Source organism: Galeopterus variegatus, unplaced genomic scaffold (assembly GCF_000696425.1).
Source record: "Galeopterus variegatus unplaced genomic scaffold, G_variegatus-3.0.2 Scaffold17236, whole genome shotgun sequence".
Lineage (NCBI taxonomy): Eukaryota > Metazoa > Chordata > Mammalia > Dermoptera > Cynocephalidae > Galeopterus > Galeopterus variegatus.
In genome coordinates, this window is record NW_007743347.1 from 2,908 (window position 1) to 16,274 (window position 13,367).

General features: G+C 36.4%; 1 protein-coding gene across 1 annotated transcript; it reads right to left on the bottom strand.

Moving 5' to 3' along the window:
• Positions 1-11,481: 11,481 nt before the first annotated feature.
• Positions 11,482-12,408, bottom strand: LOC103582663 (olfactory receptor 18-like). The gene has a single exon (XM_008564197.1). It carries the CDS (start codon positions 12,406-12,408, stop codon positions 11,482-11,484), a length of 927 nt encoding a protein of 308 aa, XP_008562419.1.
• Positions 12,409-13,367: the final 959 nt, after the last annotated feature.

Here is a 13,367-nt window from a genome sequence, read left to right on the forward strand (position 1 = left end):
AGTATGGAGGTTTCTCAAACAGCTACAGATAGAACTACCATATGATCCAGCAATCCCACTACTGGGTATATATGTAAAGGAATTGAAATGAAAGTATCAAGGGACACCTGAACACCTATGTTCATCACAACACTATTTTACAAGAGCCAGGAGATGGAATCAACTTAGATGTCCATCAACAGATGAACAGATAAAAAGAAATGTGGTATATGTACACAATAGAATACTACTCAGCTATTTAAAAAATAAAGTTCTGCAATTTTCAACAACATGGATGGAATTGGAGTCCATCGAGTAAGTGAATAAGCCAGGGACAGAAAGAAATACTGCATGATCTCACTCATATGTGGGATCAAAGAAGGAGAAACAGAAGGAGGAAGAAGAGGAGGAGGAGAAAAAAGATGCAGAGAGTAGAGTAGAATTACGGTTACCAGAGGCCAGGAAGGTAAGGGGGATGGGCGTGAGGGGGGACAGAAGGTGCATTAATGGGTACAAAGTTACAGGTAGATAGAAGAATAAGTTCCGGTATTCTAGACTGACTATATAATATTATATATTTATTATTATTATTTATTAATAGTTTATAATATTCTATTGTATAGTGTATTTCCAAATAGCTAGAAAAGAACATCTTGATTGTAATCACCACAAAGAAAAGATAAACATTTAAGTAATGGATAAACTATCCACACTAAGTGAAGCATTGTGCAACATATGCATGTATTGAAACAACACATTGAACTTCACAAATATATACAATAAAATAAAAATTAAAAAAACAAAATGGGTCTTGAGTCGTACTAAATGAAACAGAATTTTGGTCCATGAACTTACTACAGCGTGATCTTGAGAAAGTTGCTGAAACTCTTTTAGCTGCAGATACCTCATCTCTGCAATGTAGTAAATCTTACATCAAAAGGTTGAAAAGTGAATTAAATGATATGACACATGTGATTTTTCTAGTGTGGTTTCTGTGACACACACTGGACACTTGACAAATGTTCTTAACATCACAATAAATTTATCTTCCATGTCTACTATTGATCAATGTCCTCCTTAAAACTGCTGCACCCACCAAGGATAGAATTCTGGTCATTATAAATATAACAGATCTGTTACCTCTTTTGACCACCATACTGGCATTCTCATTAATGAAGATCCCTATGACTCCTTTTGGGAGGATGCCTGCCACTTGTTGTGGGGAAAATTGGATAATTTAGTCAGGCTCCCTCCACATTTCTTGTAAACAAGTTGTGTGTGGGTGGAGTTAGTGTGCATGTGCACCCATGTATTTTTCTAGTTAATTGCAATTGTGCATTCTGCAGTTTTGTGAAGCAGGCTGGAGGCAGAGAGCTTGCATCTAAAAATAGAGCATGTTTACTCTGCTGGCAGCTGTTCAGTTTCAGTTTTTCTTTGGACCTTGCTGGTAGCAGTTGAGTTTCTGAGTTTCTCCTTTGTACTGCCTAGCTCCTAGATGTGTGTGTGCTGAATAAAGACTATACCTTCTTCAACCAAGGCTCCAAGGACGTTTTTCCTAGTTACCTAGGTCAAAGACCTGCATTTGAAGGATTTGTGAATGGGCTCGAGGGGTCTGTGAGCTCCAGACCCCAGCCCTAGCTCTACACATGTGTTCTTCCTGCAAGAGAAAAAAGCATGTAGACTAAACCAAAAAGAGGAAGAAACAAAAGCACACAACCACTAAAATCAAACCCAAGGCATGTGAGAGTGTGGTCATAGGTACATGCTCTCGAGTGCAGATGTATTGTATTAAAATCAGCAGAGTTAATTGTTAAAAAATAATAATTGATTGACTTAATTTAAAATATTCAAAGCTTATATAAGTCAAATCATTCTAGGAGTTTTAAAAGGAAAATTTAAGATTTGAAAATAAAATTTACATTTTCCATAACAGGAAAAGTGTCAGTATCATTAATGCTTAGATAATATTAAGTAAAGACCAAAAAATCATTGTCAACCAATATAGTCTCAGAAGATGAGTAGGAGTGGTCTCTCTGAAATAGGAATATTTGAGCTGTCAATCAGTGGAAGCAAGGAAAGAATAAACATTCTAGGCTGAGAGAACAGAATGTGCAGTTGCTCCGGGGGTCAGTGAGCTTGGTTATGAAGGGATTGGAGAGGCCAGTGTTGTGGGAGCAGAGAATGTAGAGTCAGTAGAAACAGAGGGTGTGAGGACCACAAATAGAGCATCCTGCACTCTTCCTCGATGTGTCTCTCACATTGGAAATTTTCTGTCTTTGAATCAGAGATTGTGACTGTTTTGTTTCACCTTTGGCTTTCCAGGAACTGACATGATTAGTTAGCACCATAGCACGTGCTCAACATATACAGACTGTTGGATGCATAAAAAAGACTGAGAGCACAAGTGTCAACTGTCAGATCAAGAGGAATCAACCAGCTTATCATATGCTTGAATATAAACACAAAATTGAAAGTAAAATTAAATAAAATGCATTCATATCTATCATAAAATAATATGTCATGAACAATACTTATTCTAAAAAAGGAAGCTGGCTTAACATTAAGATTTTTGTTAAGATAGTTCATCACGAAAATAGGTCAAAGAAGATAAATCATAATCATAAACACAATAGAAAAACTGCATTAAAAATTTAGCAGTCATTACTGTTGTCATCAGCCAGGGCCAAACTATTGATAAATGAGGAAACCAAAGACAATTTCCTAACCCAGTAAAGAATGGCTGTTGAAACTACAGTCAACAGGATATTCTATATTAAAACACTAAAGTATGTGTGTTAAATTCATGGCAGGCCAAGTCAGTCTATTCCAACTTCAATCATTTCATATTCTTCCCAACAATTAAAGACATTGGTAAGATGAAAAAAGGAAATTGGTATAAGTATCAAATATCTGAAATGTTATATCAATTGTAGATGATATTGTGAACTCTAGGTGTAACAACAACAGAATAGAACTAATAACTGCTATCAGCAAGTCAAATCTGCCAGAAAAAAAAGTCAGGGAATATAATAGGAAAATCCAATCGAATTAGGAAGAAAATACCTCACGCATAATAGATCTTCTGTGAGGAGCTAACGAATAAATGGTTGGATGCAGGAAATGTTACAGGAGCCAAAAATCTATAGAAAAGGGTGGAGAAGGACCAGAGACTCTCCAGAAAATAACTCTTCATACAGAAAGGCTCTAGATTCCAAAGAGTGAGAGAAGGAAACAGAACAAGAGCTGGAAAAGACAACTCTCAGTAGAAATGAAAGTGCCTTCACAGTGCAGTGAAATAAGAAGTGAAACATGAGGAAAAGTGTTTACTGGGATTTACGTTCATAGACTGAATAAATATGGGACTGTCCAAGTCGCATTATTCCAGAGGTAAAGCCCAGTACTCACTTTTTATCCTCTGTTCCTTCCTATCCCCCCAGCCCTCACTGGAACATGCTGACTGTCTTTGATGGCTATTGCTGAAGCTTTCTCTTTACCATGATCTGTCCCTGTGAAACCCACTTGAGTTTTCACACAGGCCGGGATCAGAGAATTACAGGTGAGGAGCCAGAGAGCCTTTTTATGTTTCCAGCTTCTCTACTGTTGAATTCTGAGAGTTCTCATTAAATGAATTGTGCTGTGTTTCCCACACCCCCACCTCCATCCCCTCCCCCACCCTTGCTCCCCACTTGTCAAACAATTCAGCTCCCTTGAGGACCAAAAAAGATAGCAGAATGGAAAATGTTCAGTCAATTTTGTGTCCATGTAGGCAACAGAAGAAGATGGATTAATTTCCTCCAGAGAGAAACTCTTTTTTCTTTGGTTTTACTTAAAAATTACAAGGTATCCCCTAAGGAAAGATTGATTTCCACAAAGAACTAAATCCAGGAACTAACTTTCTTTGATGTGCTCTCTTGGAGAATCTTTGGAGATTTTATGGATCAATTAGTGTTGCCAATTTTATAAATGTAAGGAAGTCCTTCCTTTATAAAATTATTTTTATCTTAATTTCTAATAACTTTATTGAGAGATGATTGACATGTAAACACTGTACATATTTAATTTTACGACTCTCTGAATATATGAATATACTTGATCAGTATACATCTGTGAAACCATCACTGCCATCAAGGCCATAGACATATCCATATCCAAAGTATCCTTTCACCCCCATCTTATTTTCATGTGTGTAGTAAAAACACTTAACATAAGATCTACCCTCTTAGCAATTTTATGTACACAAAGCAGTACTGTTAATTAGAAGCACTATGTTGTATAGTAGATCTCCAGAAGTTATTTTCTTGCATAACTGAAACTTTCTACCTTCTTACCATCATCTTCCATTTCTCTCCTCCTTCAAGCCCCTCACAACCACTATCGTACTCCAAAGAGGTCCTTTCTGAAGAAAAGTAAAGTGATTCACAGTTTTGTTTCTGTTGAAAGGATTCAAAAGCAGAGGACTGATACATACTCTTCAACATTTGCTGGTGACACGGATGCTCTTGTGGATATTTGGAAGATCTCCATTTATTACCTCCAAATAGAGGGGTAGGGGCAGAAACATTACAGGTGGAAAGGATCAAAGAGTGAGTATTCAGGAAATACAGGTGGCAAATATAAACCAACTATAGAGTTTGTTGGGGAAGGGGAAGAGAGAACTCTTAAACAGGCTCTCTTAGTTTTCAAGAAAACAATATATTGTTATTAACCATTCTCACCATGTTATACAATAGATCTCTTGAACTTACTTCTCCTAATTGAAATTCTGTATCCTTTGTTCAACATCTCCCAACCTCCCAACTCCCAGCCTCGGGTATCCACAATTTTACCTCCACCCCCTCCCCCACCCTTGCTCTCCACTTGTCAAACAATTCAGCTCCCTTGAGGACCAAAAAAGATAGCAGAATGGAAAATTTTCAGACAATTTTGTGTCCATGTAGGCAACAGAAGAAGATGGATTAATTTCCTCCAAAGAGAAACTCTTTTTCTTTGGTTTTACTTAAAAATTACAAGGTATCCCCTAAGGAAAGATTGATTTCCACAAAGAACTAAATCCAGGAACTAACTTTCTTTGATGTGCTCTCTTGGAGAATCTTTGGAGATTTTATGGATCAATTAGTGTTGCCAATTTTATAAATGTAAGGAAGTCCTTCCTTTATAAAATTATTTTTATCTTAATTTCTAATAACTTTATTGAGAGATGATTGACATGTAAACACTGTACATATTTAATTTTACGACTCTCTGAATATATGAATATACTTGATCAGTATACATCTGTGAAACCATCACTGCCATCAAGGCCATAGACATATCCATATCCAAAGTATCCTTTCACCCCCATCTTATTTTCATGTGTGTAGTAAAAACACTTAACATAAGATCTACCCTCTTAGCAATTTTATGTACACAAAGCAGTACTGTTAATTAGAAGCACTATGTTGTATAGTAGATCTCCAGAAGTTATTTTCTTGCATAACTGAAACTTTCTACCTTCTTACCATCATCTTCCATTTCTCTCCTCCTTCAAGCCCCTCACAACCACTATCGTACTCCAAAGAGGTCCTTTCTGAAGAAAAGTAAAGTGATTCACAGTTTTGTTTCTGTTGAAAGGATTCAAAAGCAGAGGACTGATACATACTCTTCAACATTTGCTGGTGACACGGATGCTCTTGTGGATATTTGGAAGATCTCCATTTATTACCTCCAAATAGAGGGGTAGGGGCAGAAACATTACAGGTGGAAAGGATCAAAGAGTGAGTATTCAGGAAATACAGGTGGCAAATATAAACCAACTATAGAGTTTGTTGGGGAAGGGGAAGAGAGAACTCTTAAACAGGCTCTCTTAGTTTTCAAGAAAACAATATATTGTTATTAACCATTCTCACCATGTTATACAATAGATCTCTTGAACTTACTTCTCCTAATTGAAATTCTGTATCCTTTGTTCAACATCTCCCAACCTCCCAACTCCCAGCCTCGGGTATCCACAATTTTGTTCACTATTTCAATGACTTCAAATTATTACATTCCACATACAAATGAGATTATGCAGTATCTATCTTCCTGTGCCTAGCTTATTTTACTTAACATAATGTCCTCCAGGTTCATCCACCGTGTCACAAATGACAGTATCTTCTTTCATTTGAAGGCTGAATATTATTCCATTGTATATATAGACCATATTTTTGTTATCCATTCATCCATTAATGGATACCTATGTTGATCTCATATTTTAGCTTTTGCAAAAAGTGCTGCAATAAACATGGGAGTGCAGATATCTGTTTGACATACTGATTTTATTTTGTTTCAATATAGGACCAGAAAGGAGGGTGTGGAATCACCTCATAGTTCTATTTTTAAGTTTTTAAAGGACCTCCATACTGTTTTCCATAATGGCTGTACAAACTTACATTCCCACCAACAGTGCTCAAGTTTCCCTTTTCTTCACATTCTCTTCAATACTTGTCATCTTTTGTCTTTTTGATAATGGCCATTCTAACAGGTGCATGGTGCTATCTTATTGTGGTTTTAATTTGAATTTCTCTGATGATTAGTGATGTTGTGCATTTTTTCATATACGTATTGGCCATTTATATATCTTCTTTTAAGAAATGTCTTTTCAGATTCTTGGTACATTTGTAAAAATACAGTTGGTTTTTTTACTTTTGAGTTGAGTTCCTTATATATTTCTGAATATTAACAACTTATCAGATATGTTGTTTGCAAATACTTTCTCTCATTCTATAGGCTGCTAAAATCAATTTTCAATGAGTGTCTTGCAGAGGTTACACCTGAGAATTCTTCTCAAGTCAAAAGGGATTGATGTACATACTGTTCTTTGGTGAACAGAAAATGTTCCTAAGTGTACTTCATTTTCATGACTATCAGTTGTTATTGTGAACTTGGTGTTTCTTCTTTTTAAATGGGAGCAAAAATTATACATTTATTTAAAAAGACAGACTGTCTTTTTTTATTCTGGATTTTGTATGTCATCCCCTTCACAGAGCAATCTCTTATTGTCTAATGTAATGCTGTCCAATAGAAATCTAAGATAAGCCATATGTGTAATTTTAAGTTTTCTGGTAGCCACATTAAAAACATAAGGAAAAACAAGTGGGATTAATTGTAATTATATGTATTATTCAAACCAAATCATCCAATATACAGTAGGTCCACTTTTTATATCCATGGGCTCCACAGGGCCAACTCTGGGGCCTGAGCATCCATGGATTTTGGTATCCACTGGGGGTCCTGAAAACAATCCCCCATGGATACCAAAATTTATTAACATGTAGGCATTATAACAACTTTTAGGCTGTTTCAGCCTTACAATTCAGGTTTATATTAATTAGAATTATAAAATTAACATTCAGTTTCTCAGTTGCATTACCACATTTCAAGTACTCAGTAGCCACATGTGCCTGCATATAGAACAGTGTGGATCTAGAATGAGGGACCCCAAATTGTAATTAGGTAGAAATCAATTGATTAATTTAAGGAACTGCATTGTTTGATATTTCTTAGAGGGAGTGCAATTTAATAATAACAGATGTAGAACAGTAGTATATTGTGGAGAGGGCTCTCCCCTAAACAAAAAGGAAAATATTGAACTCGTTGCCACCATCAAAAGAAACATACAGAATCACTATGTAGGGAGGAATCTTGGTTTTTACAAGGGAGAGGTCCATTTCACCCCCAAGGTGAGCCTGGTGAAATGATAATGGAGATTCCTTGTTTCAGCAGATGAACCACCACTCATGGACATCTACCAAGCTCATCCTCTTTGGAGAGTTCATGCATTCAAAATATGACTTGCTTTTGATTCAAACTTATATTTCTTCAACACATCATATGACTGGTTCCTTCTCATGTTCACATCTCATCTCAAATATTTAATGAAAGCTTTCTGAGTGCTGTTTGTAATAGAGCAAATCCACACCAATCTCTCTCTGTAACATAACACTTTGATTTCCCCACAGCACATGAACACCCAACTGAGCTCCCATCCATTCATTCACACTTTGAATTACCAACTGCGGGTTACACTATCTTTAATTACTTATCCAAACACTAGGAGGGCATGACTCAAATTTATGAAATTACACCAAAGCATATGCTCCTCCATATCCAATAGTAGAGACTATTTTCTCTACTCAGTAGGGTTTCGCTTTATGTAACCAATTTCTCTAGAAACCTACAATGAATAGCACATGATTTCTAGATTTATACAGGATGTCAGCTGTGCCATCAAGTTTACATACATGTGTGGGTCCACCTCTGGACTCCATTCTGGCCCACTGTTCACCTTTTCTATTACTGTGATAATTCACATCCTCTGAAATCAAATAGTTTTATAATAAGACTTGATGTTTCATAGGGCAAAACCCTCTATTTCATTGTACAGTCACTGCTGTTCCATACATATTCTGGAACCACTTTGCCAAATACCACAAAATCTTATTGGAGAACTGACTGTAATTTCATTGGAGAATATGTTAAGGTGGGAAAAGTAGACATTCTTAGAATGTTAGATTTTTCTATTCATAGACATGGTATATCCCAATTATTTGCATCATATTTAATGTTTTCCAATTAAATGTATGAGGGTACTTCAAAAAGTTCATGGAGAGATTTGTATTATCTTTTCATGCTTATTTCCATGAACTTTTCTAAGTACCCTCATATAACTTTAGTAAAAGTCGTTTGTTAAATTTTGGTGGCTATTGTAAATGGTAATTTAAAATTAAATTATAATTCTGTTTTTAGTGTACAGAAGTAGATTATATTTTTGTATAAAAACTTTATGCAAACATCTTCAGGTACTCTATTATTAAACTTACTGATTTGTCTATAAATTATTCTGTTTCCTATCATCAATCATATCATCTGAGAATGAATGCAATTTCATTTCTCCTATTCTGGTCCTTATACTTCATGTCTTCATCTCCTGCTACCCTACCTCAAATATTCAGTACTACAAAACTCAGAATTAAATATGGTAAGCATTCTGGATTTTTACTCTTGAAAGTGTAATGCTTCTAATATTCTTTTATTAATTGTATTTGCTAAAGGGTTTTGATGCATATTCTTTATCAATATAAAACATGTTTCTTCCAGTCTTAATATTCTCCAAGATTTTGAATTTTATGTTTTATTATTTTTTTATCGAAACTTAATTGATTGTATGTATTTGTGGTGTAAAGAGTTGACTATCAATACTTGTATACAATATGTGATGCTCAAATTGGGATAATTAGCATAGTCATCATTACAAATTGTAATAGAGAGAACAGAACTTTAACCAATTTCTTGCCCCCCACCCCACTTAACCCTTTGCCTGGTTACTAGAGGTGGTAAAGCAGGAGGAGGGTTAGTAAGAAACAGGTTAATGGACACAAATAATGGATTCTATTTTGGAATGTTGAAATTCATCATAGTTTTTTATCTAATGAAATAATCATATAATATCTTGCTTAATGTGTCAAGGCAATGAAGTACCCTCCTAATTCTCCTAATATATATATATATTTTTTCCTTTTTGTCTTTTTTACTGATCAGTAATGGGATCACAACCCTCAGTGTCACGCCCGTACCGGGGACCGGCAACGGGATTGCAACCCTCGGTGTTGTGCCCGCACCGCGCTCAGCCAGTGAGCGGGAACCGGTCTCCACATGAGATCCGAACCCTCGGCGGGAGCACCGCCGCCCTCCCAAGCGGTGCACTCTCCAGTGCGCCACCGGGCCGGCCGTCTCCTAATATTTTAAAGTATTCTTACATCCCAGTTTATCATTAGTGTGCATGGTGTACCTTAAGTTTTGGTATCAGGTTCCAGTTAAATCTATAAAATCAACATTTTCCCTTTCTCTGTTCCTTGTAAACATTTATACAAGATTGGAGGAATCTGTACTTTTTTTTTTCTTTTAGCTTTAGATTTATTTTTTGATTAATTTATTTATTAATATTATTACTTTTTTTACATTCTAATGTTCCACAGCAGTTGAGGTAGAGGGGAAGAGGAGTGGGGGAGTTGAATAGGGTGGGATGAGGAGGAAGGAGAGGGGTGTGGTCAAGGCCCATGGCACACCATCATTTCAGTAGGGGAAACAAGGGTGCTTCCTGCAGCAGCTGGGTGGTTATGGATGTGGGGGGGCATGGCTGATGCCCCAAGCCCCGTCACAACCAGGAAGGATCTGTACTTTAAATGACTGGTGAAATTTCACTAAAAAACATTTTATTCTAGTGTATGAATTTTTAAGCAATGAGTGACAGACTTTATACATAAAAGAACTATAGATGTTTAGCTATTAAAGGATTACTTAAAATATCTTCTTGAGCCAGTCATAATTGTTTATAATTTTCTAGGAATTGGTCTATTTCATTTATGTTGTAAATATTAAGATATTCATAAAATTCCCTTCTTTTCTAACCTACTATATACTTATGTCCCAGTTTTTTTTAATGGTATTTATTGTATCTTTTCTTATTCTCTGGATCATTCTTGCCAAGGATTTATGAGTCTTGTGAATCTTCTCAGTAAATCAAATTTTGGACATATTAATGCTTAATACTGTATTTTTTTGTTTTTCAATACTATTTGTCCTTACCTTCATTATTTTCTGCTACCTTTTTTGGATTGGTTTTGGTGTCGTTTTTCTGACTTTTCACACTCCATATTTGGTTAATTTACTTTTAAGTTTTTCTTCTAAAGAAAAACAATGCTATAACTTATAGATATTGCATTAAACAAAATATTGATATATTAATATATTAGCTGCATTGTCTTTACTACATATACATAAAAGAATATATGTCTATATATGTGTGTGTGTACATGTGTGAGTGCACATTTAATTACTTTTATATATTATGATTGGCAAGATACTGAGTCATTTTCAAAAAAATTGTGAAAAATTTTGTGCTCTGATAAGTCTTCTCCCATCTTTTCCATGGTAATTCTATGTCAACTAGGAAAGTCCTAGCTGATAACTATTTATTCAAACTAAACATTCATAGCACCCACTTAAATCTCAAAATACCTCATTTTGGAGAGAGAATTAGGCATCATACCTGCTCAAAAATCTACTCAACATCATTAAGGACAAAGAGTTTAGGAGATGTCTTGGTCCTACAGGTAGAGTTTTAGATACTCCTAACAAGTAGAAAAAAATTAGAGGAAAAGTATAGAGAAAAGAAATAACAAGAATGAAAGAGGTTTGATTGTTTTGCAATGGGAGAAAACAAGACTGCTCATGACTTATGAGACCTGAGTAATAGAAAAGGAAAGTGAGACAGATGTACTGATGTACTATATATAATCCGGGAGTGACTGCCACTTAAGTGCAAGGTGCACTTTATTCTAACAGAAACAATTGTGCAAACAGAAATCAGAGTCATATGGGTACATATACACAAGGGCACATTCAGGATTCCTTGTTGCCCATGGTTGATTTTTCTGCCATTTCTAATCCTATGAATCAAAATGGAGAGCACAGGTATTGAGATTAGACTGTTCTGTTAATAATCCTCCACAGGGCCCGTTTGATGTCCCTGTTCCTCAGACTATAGATAAAGGGGTTCAGCATGGGAGTGACCATCGTGTACAACACTGAGGCCACCACACTCTTCATGGGAGAATGAATAACTGAACTGAGGTATATGCCAAGGACAGTTCCATAAAATAAGCAAACAACTGACAGGTGAGAGCCACAGGTGGAGAAGGCTTTATATTTCCCACCTGCTGATGAGACTCTCAGGATGGAGGAAACAATTCTAGCATAAGAATAAAGGAGCCCTGAGACTGGAACACCACCAAAGATGGCGGCCAAAAAATACATTAATATGTAATCAGTGGAGGTGTCAGAACAGGAAAGGTGGAGGAGTTGAAGAGGGTCACAGAAGAAATGAGGAATTTCCACATCTGAGCAGAAGGTAACTTGTGACACTATCAAGCAGTGCATCTGGGAGTTTAAAAGACTGAGGAGAAAAGACACCAGGACCAACAAGCCACAGAGGCGCAGGTTCATGATGATCAGATATTGTAATGGGTGACAAATGGCCACCAACCGGTCATAGGCCATAATAGCAAGAATTAGATTGTCCAAACATCCAAGAAAATAAAAAAAGGACACTTGAGTGAGGCAGCCTGCATAGGAGATGGATTTGCTGTGTGCCTGGATGTTCACCAGTATCTTGGGGATTGTAGTGGTGCTGAAACCCATGTCAGCCAAGGACAGGTTGCAGAGGAAGAAGTACATGGGTGTGTGGAGGTGAGAGTCAGAGCTGATGGCCAGGATGATGAGCAGATTCCCGAGCACTGTGACCAGGTAAATGTACAGGAATAGCCCAAAGACGATGGGCTGCAGTTTCGGATCATCTGAAAGCCCCAGGAGGATGAATTCTGAAACAGTTGTTAGATTCCGTGATTCCATGTTGCTGGAACAGCTTATGACAAAGAAGACAGTGTTGGAACACACAAAAGTGTAGAGTCACCTAGCTAAGCAATTTACAAGAAAAGTATTCACACTTGAGGACCATACACCTAGTTACTTTCAGCAATATTTCTCAGGTGTAAAGTCTTCTTAAAACTCTTTTTAAAAATATGTTCACTAATTTTTAACTGACACATAATAATTCTACATATTTATGGGGTCATATGTGGGTTCTGAAAAAGTTTATGTCATAGATGTATAAAGTAGAGTAGTGCTTACCAGGGTCTAGGAAGGGGGTGGGGAGAGGAGGATGGGAAGAGATCAGTCAACAGGTACAAAGTCACAGTTAGGTAGGAAGAATAAGTTCTAATGTTCCATTACACAGTAGGGTCATTACAGTTAACAATAATATACTGTATGTTTCAAAATAGCAAGAATAGAGGCTTCTGAACATTCTCAACACAAAGGAATGATAGGTGTCTGAGAACTATTTCCTTATTAGTGTCTGTCCTGTTCACCTGTTTCTATATACACCCACTTTGGAGACACTGAGCCCCAAAAGTCAGAGGAGGAAGGACAATTTGAAGAAAGAAATTCATCAACACAGTGAAATATCAGGCCCCTACTTTTGAAGAGTATTTATGAAATACAAAATATGCTTCTCTCTACAAGAAAAAAAATTATTCTAACTACAAGACACTAAGAAGCAGTATGTAGTACTTTATCTTACCTGAATTCAGTATAAGAAATCCCCTTGATTTTTGTGATGAGGAAGAGATGGAGGAAGGGAGGGATGAAGTGGTGGAGCACAGAGGATTTGGGCGGCAGCAGTACTATTCCGTATGATACTGTAATGGTGAATACATGACATTATGCATTTCCAAAACTCATAGACAGGTACAATACAAAGAGGAAATCCTAGTGTAAAATTAAGGCAATAATATATCAAAATTGATTCA

Coding starts and splice junctions, on each gene's coding strand:
- LOC103582663 (XM_008564197.1), bottom strand. CDS start 12,408: ATGGAATCACGGAATCTAACAACTGTTTCAGAATTCATCCTCCTGGGG.